The 20,403-nt window shown below is 49.7% G+C and overlaps 8 protein-coding genes across 8 annotated transcripts; 2 read left to right on the top strand and 6 right to left on the bottom strand.

Annotated features, from left to right (window-relative positions):
• Nucleotides 1-2,439: 2,439 nt before the first annotated feature.
• ALT_0212 (mitogen-activated protein kinase) lies at nt 2,440-3,657 on the top strand (the record flags this gene model as incomplete). The annotated part of the gene is made up of 4 exons (XM_033560210.2): nt 2,440-2,546; nt 2,604-2,799; nt 2,861-3,242; nt 3,305-3,657. 4 exons carry the CDS (start codon nt 2,440-2,442, stop codon nt 3,655-3,657), a joined length of 1,038 nt encoding a protein of 345 aa, XP_033416101.2.
• A 678-nt stretch (nt 3,658-4,335) lies between these two features.
• On the bottom strand, nt 4,336-5,411 carry ALT_0213 (uroporphyrinogen-III synthase HEM4; the record flags this gene model as incomplete). Its single annotated transcript, XM_033560211.1, has 2 exons — nt 4,336-5,042; nt 5,114-5,411. The coding sequence occupies 2 exons, from the start codon at nt 5,409-5,411 to the stop codon at nt 4,336-4,338; spliced, it is 1,005 nt and encodes a 334-aa protein (XP_033416102.1).
• Nucleotides 5,412-5,769: 358 nt separating this feature from the next.
• Nucleotides 5,770-7,401, bottom strand: ALT_0214 (complex I NDUFA9 subunit family protein; the record flags this gene model as incomplete). Its single annotated transcript, XM_033560212.2, has 9 exons — nt 5,770-5,868; nt 5,921-6,256; nt 6,312-6,470; nt 6,538-6,679; nt 6,741-6,832; nt 6,899-6,993; nt 7,047-7,109; nt 7,177-7,190; nt 7,253-7,401. 9 exons carry the CDS (start codon nt 7,399-7,401, stop codon nt 5,770-5,772), a joined length of 1,149 nt encoding a protein of 382 aa, XP_033416103.1.
• A 648-nt stretch (nt 7,402-8,049) lies between these two features.
• On the bottom strand, nt 8,050-8,888 carry ALT_0215 (class I SAM-dependent methyltransferase; the record flags this gene model as incomplete). Its single annotated transcript, XM_089598941.1, has 3 exons — nt 8,050-8,565; nt 8,625-8,775; nt 8,851-8,888. The coding sequence occupies 3 exons, from the start codon at nt 8,886-8,888 to the stop codon at nt 8,050-8,052; spliced, it is 705 nt and encodes a 234-aa protein (XP_089456605.1).
• A 628-nt stretch (nt 8,889-9,516) lies between these two features.
• ALT_0216 (proteasome regulatory particle lid subunit RPN9) lies at nt 9,517-10,807 on the top strand (the record flags this gene model as incomplete). Its single annotated transcript, XM_033560214.1, has 3 exons — nt 9,517-9,784; nt 9,867-10,102; nt 10,166-10,807. 3 exons carry the CDS (start codon nt 9,517-9,519, stop codon nt 10,805-10,807), a joined length of 1,146 nt encoding a protein of 381 aa, XP_033416105.1.
• A 277-nt stretch (nt 10,808-11,084) lies between these two features.
• On the bottom strand, nt 11,085-14,807 carry ALT_0217 (GPI-anchored transamidase subunit GAA1; the record flags this gene model as incomplete). The annotated part of the gene is made up of 10 exons (XM_033560216.2): nt 11,085-11,570; nt 11,629-12,524; nt 12,572-12,837; nt 12,925-13,216; nt 13,714-13,875; nt 13,933-14,054; nt 14,109-14,174; nt 14,229-14,310; nt 14,394-14,531; nt 14,615-14,807. 10 exons carry the CDS (start codon nt 14,805-14,807, stop codon nt 11,085-11,087), a joined length of 2,703 nt encoding a protein of 900 aa, XP_033416107.2.
• Nucleotides 14,808-15,491: 684 nt separating this feature from the next.
• ALT_0218 (dienelactone hydrolase family protein) lies at nt 15,492-16,428 on the bottom strand (the record flags this gene model as incomplete). Its single annotated transcript, XM_033560217.1, has 4 exons — nt 15,492-15,694; nt 15,762-15,879; nt 15,954-16,282; nt 16,341-16,428. 4 exons carry the CDS (start codon nt 16,426-16,428, stop codon nt 15,492-15,494), a joined length of 738 nt encoding a protein of 245 aa, XP_033416108.1.
• Nucleotides 16,429-17,511: 1,083 nt separating this feature from the next.
• Nucleotides 17,512-19,490, bottom strand: ALT_0219 (Ytp1 family protein; the record flags this gene model as incomplete). Its single annotated transcript, XM_033560218.1, has 4 exons — nt 17,512-17,694; nt 17,764-18,465; nt 18,533-19,170; nt 19,226-19,490. The coding sequence occupies 4 exons, from the start codon at nt 19,488-19,490 to the stop codon at nt 17,512-17,514; spliced, it is 1,788 nt and encodes a 595-aa protein (XP_033416109.1).
• Nucleotides 19,491-20,403: the final 913 nt, after the last annotated feature.

Genomic DNA, 20,403 nt, shown 5'->3' on the forward strand with positions numbered 1-20,403 from the left:
AAGTTGACTGGTAGATACCTATCCAACGTCTGGTGATTGTGACGACCGTACTCGGCAGTAGCGTCAAGTGCAGTGTCCGACCTGTGATCGCACAGCCTCCTCATCCGGCCAAACATTTGGTGAGAATAGGAATGGTGGGGTGTAAGCTGCTGGTAACAAATTGAAGGGGACGGCCTGTAACACGCCCGAACTGTAAGTGGTGGGACCATTGTGGTGTGTCCATCCGTACGAGATGCGGCTTTGGCGCTGTGGCGGCTAATATTTGGGCTTCGTGTTGGTTAGCTATTTACCTGCTTGTTAGCTTGTTTGAAAGCGACTAGTGTCCTTGCCATGGTTGGATTGAAACACTGGTTGAGACAGAGTTGATCGAGACGGGATTCTGATACATTCAAGTGGGTCGTGGCCAGTAACTTGTCTCAATGTCCTCTACACCTATCCTTCGTAGTTGTACCTATCCACTGTCTACCTCTGTACTGACGTTGAATGACCCGATGATTGAAGCCTGAGTGTTTAACTGCTCTATTAATTGACAGGCTGGGAAGCGATAGTTCGTTTCCTTCGTGGCCCCCAATCAAATGGCGCTTTTTCTCCTCTATTCCTAGTGCGAGATCTCAAGACAATGTTTCTTCATCGCGAGTTCTGGGGTCTTTCGCTTGATAGTAGTCAATAATAGACACAGTAGTAAGACAGAATTGCTATTTGCTACCTGTACCCCTCCAGAGATAGACAAATACAAGTAGTCTCTTAATTGTATGGCGAATAAACTACTATTCTTGACGAGTTCAGCATCCTGTCCCGTATTACCTGTAATTACTTTCCGCTGCAAAGGCTCTCTCCAGATATCAAGTCACAAATTCGCCCCTCGTACAAGATCGACGAAGAAGAACCCTCAACCAGCATTCTCATAGGGAAACTGAAAGTCCCTATCTATAATATAATCCTGCCTTAGTATATACATCCACAGCGGCCCCTCTCTGGGTGATCCAAGGTTCAGTCCCGGCCAACACCCGGACTTTTCGTGTGCCTGTCTTACCTTAGCTACTCTTCAACCCCCCCTAAACCCAACAATAAGAAGAAGGAGGAGAATCAACAATAAGTGAGAAGTTTCTATTCAGCTCCTTATCGTACCAAACTTCCAACAAGCTATTGACGACTCCTTGAAAGATTGAGGGTAACTATCGATATAATCAGTCTGGCAACGCTGAAATTGACGTCGAATCTCCATATCGATAAGTCACTACTATCATTAGCTACTGCCGATCATCAGCGACAATATTGGGTCTCCTGTACCAAATCTATATTCCTGTAAACAACTCTCGCTATCCCTCCTCCATCTACCTAGGATCTATTTACTCCTTCTATCTATGCATTCGTAACATATCACCGAATTTCTCTTCGGGAATCTCTCAGTAAGTGTTATTTCACTCTATTTCTTTCCTTGTTCCTGACCAAAAGCTGCCCCACCCCACTTAGACCTTTCCGCTCCCTGTTATTATTGCTTTCTCCAGCCCCTCCGCATCACGATACTACTCGATCTTCCTTCTCCTCCTCTGTTTCTTGCGCTCTGCCTTTTTTTTCTACTGCCTGTCTTAAACGACGTATACTCTATCATCGTCTTGCTGCAAGCTGTCTGATACACTGGAAGCTGGCTGTCGGAGCGGCACGCAAACGAAGATAGCGGCTAATTCCATTCAGGGGAACAACAGATAGCCATTATCAGTTACCTGGGGAAGTATCGAGTCTTGGAGACCACAGAAGCTAAAGCTTGAGCTTCGGTAAGGTCTTCCAATCGCGTTCACCATTCTTTGTCTAAATCTTCCCTGAAAAAGCCTTTGACGGCCCTGACATTGAAGCTTATTTCATCTCTCAAAGACTGACTCGGCGCCGTCTAGACGTCGACGTATTCATCCGAAGAGCTTCGTGGCTACATCTCAAGCTCGTCAACCCGATTGCTTGAATTCGACTCCCTATACCTTCGAAAGGCCGGCGTGCTTGTCTGATCCACCTTTTCGAATTCGTATTACTACGCTGCTTTATACTCGTTCAGCCCCCCACACGGATCTTACCCCGCTTCAAGCCTTCCACAGATCCCAGGCGACTTTCAGCAATTTCGAGCGCGACCACGGTATGAGATTTGGCTACAATTAAATCAAGAATTATCGTCCAAAGCTACGATTATCACGGGTTAAACGAATGTAAGCGCCGACTTTCATTATCTGTTTCCGAGCCACTGTGTGGCTCATCAGGTTGCATGCCCAAACAGTACTTGATAAGCCCTCAAGCAGGAGTGCTCCAACTCCTGTTCTGAGGCTTCTTGAGCTATTCCAACAATGATGCACTGTTGCGGGGGTGACGTTGAGCATGATCCGAATTGCGACTATCACTTTTGTAATCCAAGAGCTCGTGGCTAACCTTCTTTGATTCTGAAAGTTAGCAACCATGGTGCAGCAACCTCCTCAAGGAGGATCAAGGAAGATCTCCTTCAACGTTTCTGAGCAATATGAAATTCAAGATGTCATTGGAGAGGGTGCTTACGGCGTCGTTTGGTGGGTGATCTCTATTGTCAATAGCGACAGTCTGGCTCTGATACTGACTTGTTCCAGCTCGGCTATCCACAAACCCTCTGGTCAAAAAGTTGCCATTAAGAAGATTACGCCTTTCGATCACTCAATGTTCTGCTTGCGGACTTTGCGTGAAATGAAGTTACTGCGCTACTTTAACCACGAAAACATCATTTCGATCTTGGATATTCAGAGGCCTCGCAACTATGAGAGCTTCAACGAGGTGTATTTGATTCAGGTACATTCCTCGACGCACGCACGCGCACGTCTAGACCTCGAAAGGCTGATTGCTTGGACAGGAGTTGATGGAAACCGATATGCATCGTGTCATCCGCACCCAGGATCTCTCTGATGACCACTGCCAATACTTTATCTACCAAACGCTCCGTGCACTCAAAGCCATGCACTCAGCTAACGTGCTTCACCGTGACCTAAAGCCCTCGAATCTGCTACTCAACGCCAACTGTGACCTGAAAGTCTGCGACTTTGGCTTGGCTCGGTCGGCTGCCTCGACCGATGACAACTCCGGTTTCATGACAGAATACGTCGCGACTCGGTGGTACCGTGCGCCGGAGATCATGCTGACATTCAAGGAGTATACGAAAGCCATTGATGTCTGGAGTGTTGGGTGCATCTTGGCCGAGATGCTGAGCGGGAAGCCCTTGTTCCCTGGGAAAGACTGTAAGTTGCTGCGCCTCTGGGAGGAATTTCCTTGGTGAAGCGTTCCGCGACTGACTGAGCAGACCATCACCAATTGACCCTCATTCTGGATGTCCTCGGAACACCAACCATGGAAGACTACTACGGCATAAAATCGCGCCGGGCTCGAGAGTACATCCGCTCTCTCCCCTTCAAGAAAAAGATCCCATTCAAGGCATTATTCCCCAAGAGCAACGAATTAGCATTGGATCTCCTGGAAAAACTTCTGGCTTTCAACCCCGCAAAACGTATCACGGTGGAAGATGCTCTACGCCATCCGTATCTGGAGCCGTACCACGACCCCGACGATGAGCCCACGGCTCCGCCTATTCCCGAGGGCTTCTTTGATTTTGACAAGAACAAGGATGCTCTCAGCAAGGAGCAACTGAAGAGTTAGTTGTCGCTTTATCCGCTTGCCTCATTGAGAGCCCGCTGACCAGTCATCCGCAGCCCTGATCTACGAAGAAATCATGCGGTAGAGAGACAGTGGCGTCTCGTGCAGTACTCTTAGACTGTATCCGATTTAATGGCAACTCTTCAGCAGACCTTGAAGGCAGGATGAAACTCGACCATCTCACCCGCCGATCCAGGGACGGGTTAAGCTCCTGCACATATTATCATAAGCGCATAGAAAGAAGGCTCTAGCGATATGCTCACACATGTCACCTATCGTGATTCTCAACAGCATTCAACTTCCACGACTCGTCGCACCGTTGAACATCTTTCCACAATACCCGATTCTGCCTAGGTCCTTCTGTTGTACTGAATAGGATATCAGCGCCGGCCGTATGCGTTTGTTGTGAGCACATTTCCATGTTTTGGCGTCCAGCTAGTTGTTTGTCAATCTAGAACGTCCATACCAATTTCCTTGTATCTTACGTCGGGTTTGATGAACGAAATTTCTTCTGGATGTGCAATGCTGTCTTTCCGTTCAGTGCAACTCTGTCAACAATAGCTCTTTGGGGTATACTGAAGAAATATTATATCTTTACATGATGCCTTGGAATCATCGGCAATGCGACGAAACGGCTAGACATAAATACAAGTACAGTAGCAGTCATCGAGCACGCTTAGATCATACCCCCTTTCTCCGCCGCATGAAGGCCTCAATGCCAGCACCAACACCTTCCGGACTAGGTTTGTCCGCGCAAACATCCGGCTGGAATCCATAATTCTTGACAAGATGATCTCTCGTCGTAGGCCCGATAGTCGCAATGAAGATCCTCCTCTCCATCCCGCTTGCACTCCCATCAACCAGCGCACCGGTATCTCCGCCAGAGGAGTCTGTAGACGTAGAAAGCAGCCCCAGAACACGAAGCATCGCATCGCAGCCCGTCGGCGAGAACACAATCACCCAGATCACCCTCTCCTCCCCGACCCCGTCAGCCAGAGCCACATACTCCTGTCCGGCGCGCACCGCAGCTCGAAAATCACCCTCAAAGGACTCCATCACCCCCGTCTCATACACAACAAGCTCATCCACCTGAATCCGCTTAGTGGGGGATAGTGACTCATCCATGAGTGTCCTGGGTATGATGTCGCGGCGCTGTTCGCCAACAAGGAAGAGGAGGGGAGGCTTCACGAGCGGTGTGCCTCCGCCATCATACAGCGCATTATAATGCTCCAGGATCGCAAGCGCAAGTTTCTGCCCGTCTCCGGCGTCGGAGCCGTAGATCGTCGCATGGGGCAGATGCGTGTCTCGTAAGGTAGTAAGGGAGCGGGATGTCGCGGGTCCGACGGTGTACAGTATCAAGGAGCGGGATGCGTCTGTCGCTATTGAGACTATTAGAGCTCGTTAGCTTGTGCATGTTCTTCCTTTTTTGACATGTCTGCTGTTGGCAGGGCAAACGTACCATCTACTTCGGTGGTGACCAAGCGCGCGAACCCCTCCACAGCGCGCTGGCTGGTGAATATCAGCCCGCCGTATTTCCGGCCTGGGCCGGCATTTAGACTGCCTGAGGTGAAGAGATCCTCTACGGTGCGGAGGTTCGTGTGGTTGAAATGGTGCTCGAGGACTGGGACGAAGGCGGGGTTGTAGCCGTGGGCGGAGAAGAATTCCTCGTAGCCATCGTGCGGGGTAGATTTCGTCTTGAGGAGCAGGATAGGCGTTGCCGGTGAGGATGAGAAGGAATGTGAAGGTGAGGCGGTCATTTTTCTCTGGTGTTCGATTGCTGAGCTCGTTTACTGCCGTTTCGTTTGATATGTGTGGGGTAAGATACGCTCGGAGCCTCGGAGAGTAAGGTAAGTTGATCGGTGGAGTCCTTAGCATAGCTGTGCGAGGAGACAGTTTATGACCTGTTTGTTTGACCATGCAGCAGATGTCCTATTCCAATTGATAACGTAGATTAAGCCAGTTCTTTTTGACATATAATCACCGTATGTACGCGGCTCCTTCGGAGACTCTTCAATACGTCATTACTGAATGGATATGCCTAACACACTGGGATAACACAAGGAAATTGACTGGGTCTAGTAAACTTATGTACACACTTAGAAGAAACAGAGACGACTACTGGTCGTCAAGAACGTGCAAGTACTTCTTTTCCTCCTTTCTTTCGCGCTCTGTGGCGGGAGGCAGATCGTAGTAGGAGGAGCTTCTGTAGCCTTTCTGTTGGAGGGATTAGTATCGTTAACCACTTAAACGAGGGCGAATGGCTTACCAGGTAGTGGAAGGTGAGGTCGCTGAGCTCGGCGGGTTCAATACCGAGGTCTTTGAATGTCTTGGCAGTCTTGTCAATCTTCTGGTCAATGAACTCCCGCTCCACCTCATCGGCGGAGATGGTGTGCCACCAGAGGAGCTTGTTCAGGTAGTAAGCCATAGGCTTCAGGACAGCCTTGGGGACGTTGATGTGGCGGCGGTGCTTGACGATTTCACGGTCAACCAATTCAGCAATTTCCGCAGTAGAGTAGTTCTTCGGCCCATAAAGCTCGAAAGTCTGGCCGGCAGTGGTGTCGTCGTGGAGCATCAACTCGAGGGCGGAGCCAACATCAATGACCTACATAACATGATAAGCGTCGCGCTCCGAATTGTTAGTTTGGTGGTGAGCTTACGTGAACCGGCCAGAAGCGTTCCTGCATGTGGTTGGAAGTGAAGAGGTTGGTGACACCGGCGAGCTTGTGGAGAAGATTGTCCTCGAAACCAAACATGGGAGCAGGCCGGACGATGGTAGTCTCGGGGAAAATTGAGCGAGCAACCTCCTCACCCCATGCCTGTACGATCAATCAGCATTTCCAGCATTTCCATGCAGCCACCGCTCGCGAGGGGACCGAAACGGACCTTTGTACTGAAAAACTCGGAGGGCGAGTTCTTGTCGGCGTTGTAGGAGGAGACGTGGATAAATCTGTCAACGTCGTACTTGGCGACAGCCTCGGCGATGCGCTCAGTTCCATCGACATGGACGTCGGTGTAGGAGAAGTTCCTGCGAAGCATTAGCCGTGCCCCTCTTTCCCGACCCCATGAAACATGACGCGGCCACTCACTTCGTGGGATATTGACGACCAACAAGGTTGTAGACAACATCGGAGTGACGGACACTCTCCTCGATAGATTGGGTATTCCGCAGGTCGTATTCCTAAGTGATGCTCGATTTAGCCCTGGAAAACAGCCTCAATGCCTCCGAGATTAGACGCTCACGTACAATGAAGACAACTCTTCCGAGATCACCAGTCGGTTTGAGGTGTCTCTTTGTCATTTCCTCGCGGAAGGGAACAACAACCGTGCATCCCTGGTTGGCTAGTTGCGAATCAACATCTGCTTCCACTCTGCGGCTCACCTCGTTGACATACCGAGCTTGTTGACAATGTAGCGACCGAGAAAGCCAGTGGCACCAAAAACAGTGGCGGTATGACCTAAAGCAAACGTATTCATGTTAGGCGAGCTGCAAGCGACGTGAATTGCTGGCGATGACTGGCATACCTCCGAGAGAGGACCTATAACAAAGCTGCCTGTTAGCATCCCAACTACCGAACAATTCCGACTCAATTGTTCTCACCGTCCGCCCTGAACCTTCAGAATTGGCTTCCCAGTTCTAGTAATGGCGACATCCTGGAGATTCCGGCGCTGTACTTGGAATTGGACCTGAGGGGCGGGGACGAATGCCCTCGACCCCAGAGCGGAATTGACAGCCCGGCACTTCTGCATGGTCTCTCTTCAGCTCGCGGTCCGAATGAGACCACCGTGTTGTGTCCGGATCGGTATTGCGTGGATTGTGTGAGAGATGGAGGTGAGAGCACAGCTCGGCAGGTGAGTTTCGGCCTTGATGCTGGAAAGTCGTTCTCCAGAGAGCGAATTGCAGCACGGGACTTTCGCACTAGTCCAAATTCGGACAACAGCCTCCAACAACGTCAATGACCTACGATCAATAATAGTTACTCTTGCACTGTAGGAATATCTGCAGACTATTCGTCTCCATAAGGTGAATTGGATAATCTCGAGCGGCATCCCCATTCGAAGTCTAATTAACGCCAATCTATGCTGGGACACTGTCATCTTGTGCCCTCAACGCGAACCCCCATCTGACTATTCGGAAATTCTGATTGGACGTTGGAGGTGACCAACCTTGAACTGATGGTGTCTATACTTCCCTTGACCTCTTTCTGATACTTGAAATGTTTTGGCCATCCGAAGCCGCCTCGTTCTGCTCGGGTGGCTGACTCTGAGCTCCTACAGGAAGCTCATCTCTACTGAACCGGCTACCCTGGAGCCTGCAAACGCCTTCATGTCATTTGTACAACCATCACGGTCTGAGGGATATAAAAGCGAACATGCTTGAGAAGCGCACGGCGTGTACTAGCTGCGCTGAGCTCTAGCGATGAAAATAGTCTTCCTGAGTTCCTTTCCCTCCTTTCTGAACACTACTGGCTCCTGAATGACGTGGTAGTCGAACTTCTGACCCATTCCGGCTTCTTCGAACATCTTTTGCATGCTCTCCGAGGTGAAGCCATGTGTTCTAACTGTCGCGCTTGCCTGGGGGAATGCCTTCTGCAGGCTATTCGAGGAGTGCTCATCCTCTGGTACCAAATCGATAATCAAGAACATGCCGTCCTTCTTCAGCCGCTCACCAAGGCGTTTCAACGCCATGTCAGGCTTGTCAAAGTGATGAAGGGCCATGCTCACAGCGACGAGATTGAAATCGAAGAACTCAGGCCCAGATAGATGGTCCGGCACGGGTTCAGCGAGGAGGTCGCCGTGGTAGCCATGCATCTTATCCGCAAAGCCCGTTTCTTGGGCGTTGATGTTGAATTGCTTAATCATTTCTTCGGATACGTCCATGCCAACAATATGGTCGACGAACGGTGCTAGCGCCTTGTTTTCAGATTCAGCAACATACTCCATCACCTTAGAAGTCTGTTTGAGATACATACTGCGGAGACAGCACCAGGCCCGCAAGCATACTCGAGCATCCTGACTTTATGGCCTTTGCCCGACTCGGTGTCGCTCCAGGTATCACTGATCCATGAGCGACGTCCTTGAACCTCATTGAAGATCAATTCCTGGCCTTGTCGGAATTCCTCCCTGTAGGAACTAGCTAGTTTACTGTGTGAATTTGTAAGCAAGGTACTCTGCATCCAGCAATGATCGTGGACTGACCTAAAATATTGTCTGTTCAACTCGGTAAAGTCCGACATCGTGACGACGTTTGGAGACTTCTGAGCGATATGTGAAGAGATTTGATGTGGAAGAAATGTAGGGAAAGAGACTAAGAGCGTTATAATCGGTTTCAATCAGCTCAATATAGCTATAATAGAGTATTAAAGAGGATATGTTGAGCTGGCACCTCTAGGACTGCCATGTATATATATATATATACTATCATTCGGAGACATATCGGACACATTATTATTGCTAGAGGCGAACTGCTAGATCCACTACCGGGGTCCTGGAACAGTTTAGTCGGACTGATATCATGTTACTGCCTCTCTAGTACTTTAAATAATACATGCTAATACACAGAGCTCCCATGTGGGTCAGGATGCTACCCAGCCTCAAAATTCAGTTATCCAACCGCAGACGACGTAGTAGGAGGGATGTCATCTCTCCGGTACTACGGCGGCGCAGAGACACCGCCCAAGCTCCTACGCAACGTCGCCAATCTAAGACCTAAGCATCCTTGCGCTCACGATTCATAGAACCAATTCCCTAGTCTTCTACTCCGCCACTAATTATCTCTTCATCTCAAATACTTGTCTCTTCTTCCTTCCCACCCTCCGTATCCTCGCATCCCGCAAACCAGCATCTCTCCTTCACTTCTCCACCATGGAGAACCAGAAGATCTCCGATTTCCTGGCAGACCAGCTGCAACAAGCTCCAGAGCAGAGCCAGGCCTTCTTCCTCAGCTTTGAAGACTTTTGGGAACGGAAACTATGGCATCAATTGACTAACGCTCTGGTGGAGTTCTTCCAGTTACCTGAAAGCGCTCCTCAGCGGTTACCGATATTCAAGACGTTTGTTCTGAGCTTCGCCGACAAGATCAATCAGCTGAAGTTCGTCTCGTTGGGTTTGATGGCATCAACGGAATGCGCAGGTTTGTTCGACATCCGTCTTCCATTCTAGCTAGAAAGGGAGAACGCAAGGTAGCATCTGACTGACAGTCCATGGGATGACAGATGACCAAGAGCGGCTCTCCTTCCTTACATCACTTGCCGAGAAAGTGAACAAACCCGACACACAAGAAGCTCACGTGTATGCCCTTGCGGAAGTTGCAAACGTGAAACAGCGACTACAGGACTTGGATGGAGCGCAAAAAGATCTGGAAGTATGCCAGAAGGTTTTGGACTCCTTCGACTCGGTCGAGACAGTGGTGCACGCTTCCTTTTACAAGGTCAACGCAGATTACTACCACGTAAGTCGAACGGCCGATTCGCATTTATCTCCCTTTCCGAACTAACCATGAACATACGTGAAGGCCAAACAAGAATTCGCCGCCTATTACAAAAACGCCCTTCTTTACCTAGCCTGCATCAACCTGGAGGATCTCAGCGAGTCAGAGCGTGCCTCCCGCGCATATAGCCTGAGTGTCGCCGCCCTCGTCTCAGACACGATCTACAACTTTGGTGAACTCCTACTGCACCCGATCCTGGACTCGCTCACCGAGACGCCGCACAGCTGGCTGCGCGACCTCCTGTTTGCCTTCAATCGCGGCGACCTTACTGCGTACGATGTCCTGGCCGGCAACATTTCCAAAAACAAGCTGCTCGAGCAGCATCGCATTTTCCTCTACCAGAAGATCTCCCTGTCAGCACTCACAGAAATGGTCTTCCGCCGACCCCCGCACGACCGCAACCTCACATTCGCGTCGATCTCCTCTGAGACCAAGGTCAAGCCCGAGGAGATTGAGCATTTGGTCATGAAGGCTTTGTCCCTGGGCCTCCTCAAGGGTGCTATTGATCAGGTTGCGCAGGTCGCTCAGATCCACTGGGTGCAGCCCAAGGTTCTGGATATGAAGCAGATTGAAGGCATGCGCAATAGACTCAAGGATTGGGATGCTGGTGTGAATCAGCTGGGTCACTGGATCGAGGGAGTTGGTAAGGACGTGTGGGCTGCCTAGAAAGTGAACCTCGTAACGATAGGTACCCTTTTATGAGCCCATGTTTCTGGCCTTCGAGGGTACTATAAGGGTACTGTTTTGCATGTATGTACGGACCTTACTAGAACACTCTGAATAACTAGAAAACAACGAGCGCGACTGGACCTTTCCAGTCAAGGATGGGCTCTACCTTTTAGTAAAATATAAGATTCCCAAAGGCAACGATATACATATTTAATAATATGAGGGTGGTGTATGAACAGTAGCCCGAATGTCGAGCCATACCTGACCCCAGGATTTAAAGAAGAGACAATCCTAGTAAGACACATCCAACCACCCAAGCAGGCCACCAGACACACCAGACAACCACCTGTGTCCACATACCCCAGACATTCCATCCGAATGCTGCCTGAGTCAGAACTGACTCAACTGACACGCCTGAGTACCGACATGCCCCAATGAGAACCGCAGGAGGAGAAAGGACATTCAAGGCTAGCAAACCAAGTATAGCGATGGGGTACCGCAGAGCAGCTTTCGTCTGGGGATTGATGCGCTTGACGAAACTAAGCGGTGCGCAGAGTAGGCCAACCATGAAAGATAGAGAGAAGTTCAAAGTGGCAAGGGTAGAGAGGAACAGGCCGAGGAGAAGGAGCGAGAAGGATTTAGTCAGGAAATATTGCTGAGTTGTTGGAGAAGAAGTGAACCCATGGTTCAAGAGGGCTGACACGATTAGGGGGAGGATGACCCCAGCTCCGAGGCAAGTGTAGGTCGCGGTCGTATAGTACTGTTGGTTGTTAGTAGGAGTCTTGGGACTACGTCAGTGCAAAAGTGAGGAGACTGACCTTGTGATGGATGTTATTGAAGATGTAAAGAGGGACCAGGCCGAGCAGGTGTAGCCCGATAACTAGGGTGAGCGGGAGCGCTAACTGTCGCTCCAGGACACTGCCAGGACTCGGTAGCTCGTTGGGATTTGCGTCATTCAATTCGCCATTTTTCTCCGTATTCGTCGCTTGATCGGCCGGAGTCTTCTTATCCTGGGGGACTCCTCCGTTCGTGGTAGAGGTCGCCTGAGCGTGCATATAGTATCCTGTACGCATCCACAAAGCAATCGCCATGATAGTGAAGTTTCCAGCAATCAGCATCGCACTTGGAAGGTAAGTACCTATACTGACGAAGCGATTGGTGTGCATCAGCAGATAGAAGAAGAAACTCTGGTGAAGGTGTTCGAGCAGGTTGTTGAGACTGCGACAGAGACTCTCCACAGTTCGACCCAGAGCCATCTCATCTTGCCAGCCATCTCCCTTCGTTTGCAGAGTGATCGCATCAATGTGGTAGGGCATAAAACTACTATGTGCCCCAGTAGCGTGCCCGAAGCCCTGCTTGACCATACCCCTGAGGATTGTCTGCAGGCGCTTTTGATAGCTATCATCATGCTCCCACATTTCCTGTAGGCTGGTTCCGATTCCCATCTGCCCCCCGGCGATTGAAATGGCTGTATTAAATAAATCCAAATTGGGCAGTTGCCCGTTGACGCCATCGTAGACGATATGTAAAGACTCGAATCGATGGTCGAACGGGTATTCAATAACGAGCCCTCCCTGTAGGGCACCGCTCTTCAGCGGCAGAGGCTGGACCGAGGACGGTTGCATGTCATGATACGCATCGATCCACGCCTGCGTTCCGGATTTGCTGTCTGGCGGAAACAGAAAAATGATATCTTTGGACCACAAAGACCAACCTAGAGACGATCGTCATCAGCACGGCTCGAATAACACCCTTCCCCACAATGCATCGTGATAAGATTCGACCCACGCTTAAAGTATCTTGCCAGCGTCAGCGCAAGGCTGACTCCATTCAAGTTCAATTCTCCATCAGCAGTCTTCCACGCAGCAACCAGCACAATCGCTTCCGTTGCATCGCCCCGTGGCGCATGGATGATCGCGTAGACATTCTGTCCCTCATGCGTGATACCCGAAGAAGTGTACTCGTACTTCTGCGTCGCAACTTTCAACCCGGCCGCTCGCAAGATCGACTGTATCTGATCCGAAATTCTAGTCACGGATTTGGAATTAGCAATAGGACGCACGAGACCACACCATTAAGCAGTACAAAGGTGTAGCAGCACCGTCTCAACGTACACTGGTGTCAATTCACTATCCTTCGTCTCCTGACCTTCCTGGTTTCCAGAATTCAACAAACTTTGGAGTTCCCTTTTATACCCGCGGAAGATGTTCTGTTCACTGCCTGCGAAGTAGGCATGGACCTGGCCAGGCAAGAGCGCATTCTCGGAGATGTATGTTCGACGGGCGTACTCCTCGAGAGGAAGGAGAAGAAGCCAAACCACTCCTGCGATTATGCAAAGAAGCGAAAGTATATACGGCAGGCGTACGAAGAGAAATTGAGGATTGCTCCGCAGTTTGCGGATCACGGCTGTCACCCGGTCACTATCAGCTTAGGTCTATTTGAAGCTGCCTCTGATGATATTATGGGGTAGATGCTAGGGGATGCGTCGCGCGCAATTGAGATATATTTGCGGATGCACCAACACTCTGCGCGTAATTTTGAGGTGATTAACTTACATTTCAATGCCATGGAATTGAAGACATTCGGAAGTATCTTCCCATGCCGGTGTTGTTGTAAAAGGGCGTGGAGGGCAAGTTGAATGAATCGGAACCAGCATCTCCGCAATAGCTGGTCTGTAAATTTACGTCGGCCGGTAGTGACCACCTACACAAGTCGCTCAAAATAGACTACAACTAATGCGAATGAATTAACAAGTTTTACCTGATACACATAACGCTTAGTTAACAAGTATATCATTGATTAATATGCACACAAAATTGAAATTTCTTCCTGCTGAGCGTGGTAGCTTCAAGGACCGAGGCGCTGATTCGTGCCCAGATAGCTCAGAGGAGTGGGCCTCTCACCCGGTACGGCCGCCGTCGCCGTAGGAAGAACACCATAACGACCATAGGTCTTCTGATCTACTGAGACATAATGTGGCAGTCGTCCCAGGAGGTTCAGCTTTCCCTCAATCCATCTCAGAATCTTCTCTGGTGGAACGAACACCTTGAGATACCCGAGGCCGACTAGTAAATAACACATTAGTCTGAAACCAAGAGAGCACAACGATAGACAATACTCACGTAGATAGCCTATTAAAATAGCGCTCAGGTGGCCCAAGAAGCTCGTGTTCGGCACGAATATCGATACAAGACCACATGCGAACAGCGGTGACGTCCATGTCGGAATCTTCGTCGTCCCAAGACTATGAATAATTAGATCTGCAGACTTCATCGTGGCTCGTTCCGAGTTGGGATACCTGAAGTATGGGTTTGACTTAAACGTCTTTATAGCTTCGGAGCCCAGCAGTAGGAAAATCCAGACACTAAGGATATGTTAGAATAGTTTCACTTTCGAGAAGGAGGTCTTCAAATCTCACCTTGCTCCAACCACAGCAGTGTTGCTGTGCAGGATGAATTTCTCAATCAGGATGTATATACCGGCAGGGAAGGTTGAGAGAGCTGCGCATAGATTAGCCCACTGCAAGCCGAGCCCCTTGATATGGCATTTCTGCGATTCCTGAATCTGAACTGGGAGGACATACGGCCAATGAATAAAGCTACTGCAGTCAATGTACCATGCTCAGCTTCGAATCGCTCCAGCAACGGTGTGAGGGCTAGCAGATTCACGAAAGCGTGAAAAAAGCCGACGTGAATAAATGGATAGGTGTTTAGTCGGTACACTATTTTCTCGCGTCAGAACTGTTCGCACGCAAAGACGTAACAATCGACTGCAGATTGGCCCGCATGGCTGACATGGACATACTGCTACCGATTCCGATCTCATTCGGCGTCAATGACCCCCATTGTACCACACTCCATATAGTTTGTAACTCGAGCAACCAAAATGCAACGATGACCAATAGCACAAGGCGTGTGAAAAGTGGTAATCGGAGCACATACGATCTCACCCTGGTAGGGTTGAACGGTAATGGCGGCAAGGCGGACGGGGTCGCCATGTTGCTTGGTAGGGAAATGACCCGAAATTCCCAAATCACAGGATGCGCGACGAATTGAGTATATCAAAAGTGACGGTCAACGTAGGAATGAGGTGGATGAGTATGCTGCTTGGTTTGTGTTGAAGTCTGCTGTCGAATTGAGATCGAAGGAAAAGGGTTGACGTCGGTACAACCGAAGAAGCAATCAGACAAGGTGTTCGAGGGAACCGAGATCGTGATTCATCAATCAGTCAAGGACAATGCACTATATGTCGTAAACCAGAATTGCCGGTGTCCAGGTCAGTGTCTAGGATGGATGCAAACAATGCAGAAGCCAAAAAGCATGCGATGCGGACCACACGACTCGAAGTTCGACGTGCTTTATGCAGAAACAGTCTAAAGAATATAAACCTGCAAGACTAAACTGTGAGCTCGAACAAAATACAAGGAGGTAATGCAGCAACCTGGATTTGGACTGAAAACAATCAATGGCTCAGGGCTCTTTGAGGCTACTTTACTTTGTCTGAGTGGGCCTTTCAGTAACGCGGATCACGGGGTCACGTGTGTGATAAGCGCTATCGGTCCAGTATCTCCAGCCATGCATAAATACGAAAGTTGATCCTGAAAATTGCAATCTCATTTCTTCTAGCTCATTAAATCATGACCAATTATATACGAGATATATGTCTGACTTGTAGCATCAGATTAAAGGTACTGCTGGAACCACGCAACAGCCTGGTAGAAGGCCTGCTCCTTGCAGAACTTGAAGTGCTTGTTGCTCAAGTCAGCACGGACAGCGAAGCCATGTGTAACGCCGCTGAACAGATTGATCTGCCAGGGCTGACCCGTCTTGATCAGAATATCCTCGGACTCGTGACGGAGTTGGGTGGTGAAGATGTTGTCGATTTCTAACAAATTCTCAACGTCAGTCACGATCTTGATGTTAACCCAACACATCCTCGCGGATCAACTTACCGGAGGCAGCGATAGAAAGGGGACCCGCGATGGCAGCGAGCTCCTCCTTGGAGATAAAGGAGGGGTGGGCGGTGTAACCGACGTCGATCTTACCGGGCTTCAAGAAGCGGCAGACATACTGATCAAAAGAGCCATGTCAGGAACGGGATGTCCAAGAAAAGCACCTTGCAGTTCTCAAAGCATGGAGCTTACCTTTCCACCAAAGCAGTAACCGACACCAGCGATTCTCTTGACTCCCAAGTCCTGCCTGAGGTACTTGATTGTAGACTCGACAACAGGGTCGACGTTGGCCGTCTGGTGCTTAGCAAGCCATGCGGGAAGATCAGCCTTGCCGGATTCCATGTCACTGAGCTTGATAGCGTCTTTCTGGAAGAGATCGGGAATAACGGCGAGGTATCCATTGGATGCGAACTCGTCGGCAAGCATCTGGGCGTTGACATAGATACCAAAAATGTCGCTCAATATAACGACGGCCTTCTCGGGGCTCTTGTTGTCCTTGGGGTATGAAAGGTAGGTTTCAACTTTGAAGACTCAGCATCGAGACCATTTGTGTCAAGAAGGAATAGCAAGGCTGCTTACCACCCTCGACAGTCTTGATCTCCCCAGCGGGATTGCCTTCGTGCTTGAAGCCAGAGGCACAGCAAGCTCCGGGAGGATTGGATGCCATCTTTACTGGATATGAGAATAGAAAACCGCGTGAAGAGCGTAGGTTTGACAATGACTGTGAAAGATGCGAAAATAGCTGATAGATAACGCGGGACAGTCGCCCCTCTTAAATGCCCGAAGAAACATCAAGGAACATCCATCCAATTCGATTTCGACGCAGGAGGCCCGCCCGCTCTCCCCACTCCAGCCCCTCATGGACGCTTACTAATGGTTTACTATTCTATGTACTACACACTGCAAGGTAAAAGCCATCCTGTGTTACAGCTTCGACAGAAGTGCTCAGTCCATTGACACATCTAGAATCATGTTTTGTGGGACTTAACCGGGCCTTGTCACATTCTCCCTCTGCAACGTCTGTCTGACAGTGTTGACTTCCACCGAGCCACCGAGGTAATTGAAGCATCGGGTAATCGGGAGTATGGCTAAGCTTTTCCTCCCCGTCGGCGGAGGCTCGGGGATAAACACATAAATCGTATTAAATACGCTAGAGCGGATTAGTTCAAAGCCTCAAATGATATGGAGTAGCAGCAAAACGTGCCTTGCTGAGGACGATTGGCTATTCCAGCGGCTGAACCTCCACCTGAAGAAACTTCTAAACTTCTGCTTGGCTCGTGCTTTGAAATCAGACTCAGGAGGTGGCACTTGGACAAGACTCTGTACAATTGTTCATGGTTTGTTTCATCCTATATCCACTAGGTAAGACCATAAGAGGCCTCTTAGGTATTATTCCCCCCAAAATCTGGTCATATCATTGGTTATCAACAACCCCTCATTAGCCATTCCGTAAACCATGTGTATCGTTCATAAACATCACAATGCATCAAAAAATGTGAAAACCCGGGCTGTGGTATATCGGGTATTATGTCATGTCACCCAAAGCCAAACACCTGGTCATAGAAGTCAAATAGTGTAATGGGTATAAAGAGATCACAAGTAAACATTAGATCCTCAAATTCATCCTGTCCAAGTTGTTTTTTGTTCTTCCATTTTTCCCTCTTTTCTCCGTGGGTCGTATCAGAAACTTCATGCTGAGGCGTGAAGCATTGATCTAGCGACGGGCATTGCAGAATCATTTCCGCATGATTCAGGCGGCGGGGAACTGGAAAGGCGGCAGTTGTGGTCGCGACTCCTTCTTCACCGCCCAAGCTTTGAGGGCAATAGCCAAAATCTCACAAGCCATGATGAAGGCGGTCACTCCCATTCCAACAGTGAACGTGAACATCGCATCCAGATTATAGTATTCCATGCTATCAACAACATTGCGCGTCTATCGGAAAAGATCAGTGACAATTCGTGGATTGAAAAAGGAGGAAAGCGAGGGGCTCAAGACACTTACACTTAGCATGAAGATCAACCCGCCAGCAATCAGGCAGAAGGATGCCACAATCTCAGTTGGTGGGCGCGACGGGAGATAGGATGTCGGAGGCTTGAGGTATAGTAAAACATAGGTCATGCCACGAGCCAAGGCGAACCCAACGAGAAGATTTCCCCATTGCTTGTGCACCATGGTCGAAATCATGCTCGTTTGATGGTGAGATCCCATCATCATTCCCAAAAGCAGGATAACAAGCGCAGGCATTGGATTGAGGGAGACGCCTTGCGTATCAGGGGTCTGCCAAGCAGGGTCTGCCGAACCATGTACGCCGGCATGAGCGGGAGACTGTAGAATAGTGCTGTTCAACCAGCCTCTGACGCGCTTGGATTCGAATAGCATGCCACACAGGCCACCGCCGAAGAACATGATCGAAATCGACACATGCTCAAGGTCCGTGGCAGACCATGCGCCGCCCCACCCAGCCAGATGTTCCAGAAAGACATTGCTTGCCCCGTAAAGGAAGATGACGAAGGATTCGGTAAACTCGCCAGAAGGAATCTTCGCCTTCCATTTGCCGACGATGGAGCTCGAAGGTTTGACGTTCCACGCCCAGCCAAAATCTGCCCAGCAGCCCATCCAGCGGCCCAGGGTCAACAGACCGTACCAGAAAAAGATTCCACCCTTGATGAAGTGCGCCAGACCGTTGAAGACTTCGCTTCCGCGCTGCAGGTGAACTCGATTAGCGCCATCTTACATCGAGGCAACTGGGATCTAGAGAGAAGGTGCTTACCATGATGCCACCATAAGTTACAGCACCGGTTGCAATAGCGACGAAGCCGAAAGGCAGGATAATCCTGTCAATAACCAAGGATACAACATTCAAGACCCGGAGGACGCGACCAGATACCATGCCAGGCACGCGACTGGCAAAAAAGCGGCCTAAAATGGTGCTATGTAGCCAGCCGCCATCAGCAGGCTTCTCGAGCACTTGCTCGGGCTTCTCAAAGGTATCATATTCTTCCGACGGAGATGAGCAGGAGGGTGAACTTGGCCGACTGTGAAGAGAGGAGTTTCTTTCGGTGCCCTGGCCGCTGTCTTTTGACCAGCGATAGGCATGATGGATCCCCGACGGATAAGGATGCGAGTTATCAGACATTTCATCGGTGGGCACAGGGAGGAATGCTTCCTGCTCGTATGCCTTTGCTCTCTCGCCTCTACCAGCATAGGCGAAGATCAACGACATAACGACCTGTGCGCTGATGACCCAGGTCGCAATCCATCCGATCTTGTGGTGAGCATTGTTCTCATAAAGATCAGGTGTCTGACTGTTGTAGATAATTCCAATAAGCAAACCAAAGGCATTGCACACCAGGAAGACAAATTGCGATGGCAGTGCAAATCGCGAACGCGCGACACTGAACATGACGGCTATACATCACTGATCAGCAAGGTCCGGAAGATGGCGGTTGCTGAGATTTCTTACCTGTAGGCAAGACGAAACACCATGCAATGATCATGAGAGCGATGTGAGCCATTATGGTTCCCGAATGCTTTCCGTATGCGAAATAACTCATGGGGGATTCATCGTTTGCGTCTTTAGGCGGCTCCGACTTTGCTGTTTCTTCCATGTTCATGTTCATGCCCATGTCCATATCCATGGATTCATCGTCTCCGTGAGGAAGCGCATTGGCGATGGATACAAGTAAGAAGGAGGCCGCAAATGCGGCGCGGGATGCTGCTCGCAGCATGGGTGGTTTGTTTATGGTATTATGGAGATAAGGACTGAGCTAGAAGCTTGTTCTCGGTGGGCAGCGACTACAGAGAGCTGGAGTTGAGGAACCTAAGCTCCAGCTCGCCTGATGGCTATTCCGATGGCCTGATTGTCAGAAATTCTGATTGCGCAAAACCGCAGCTGTACGAGTTGCGGTGTTCAAGTGCTACCGGCCCTGGCGCGCAAGAATTACGTTAGGTATGCCTGTAGGGCTGAAGTATGGAAGGAGACAGCCGAAGGAAGAGGGAAAAAGAAGAAGTAAGATGGAATGGGAACCAGGGGAGGAAGTAAGATTAAGAGGTAAGATGCGAGGCCAGAATATCTCTCTGTATTTTTATTTTTTCCCCTTTCCCTCTCTCTTTATACGCGCCGATGACTTTTCAATCTTTGGAGCTTCGCTCTGATTCTTCGGAGCAGGCGGGGATAAGACGCGCCCTGCGCCGAGAAGGACGTGGAAACAAAAAAGCTCCCCAAAGCTCCGTATGCCGAAGAGGACAGCGGTGGAGAAGAATAATTACCTAGCGCTACCCTGCTCGGCTTGAATTGTCCTGATTTGTGTCCGTTATTTTGATAAATTCGTGGTGCTTTTCGATATAGAAAGTATCAAGCGCTGAAAAATATCACGCCATTTTATGATGCTGACTATGAGTGGTGATGACAATAACTTCGTCGCTTATAGCCTTTCTACCTGGGATTAGAGCTCCGGAGTGACATAGAGACCGTCATCATGCGGAGTCTCTGGGACTTTGTATGAGTAATTGAGGGTCTTTGGTGAGAATTTTTCTTTTCTCTTATTTTTCGTTTTCAGCATGGGTCGGTCTGGAACGCCAGCGAACTACAGAGTATGTATCCCAGGATCACCTGGAATCGCTCTGATTCGCATGATGTCA

This window comes from Aspergillus lentulus (genome assembly GCF_001445615.1).
Source record: "Aspergillus lentulus DNA, contig: Alt01, strain: IFM 54703, whole genome shotgun sequence".
Taxonomy (NCBI): Eukaryota; Fungi; Ascomycota; class Eurotiomycetes; order Eurotiales; family Aspergillaceae; genus Aspergillus; species Aspergillus lentulus.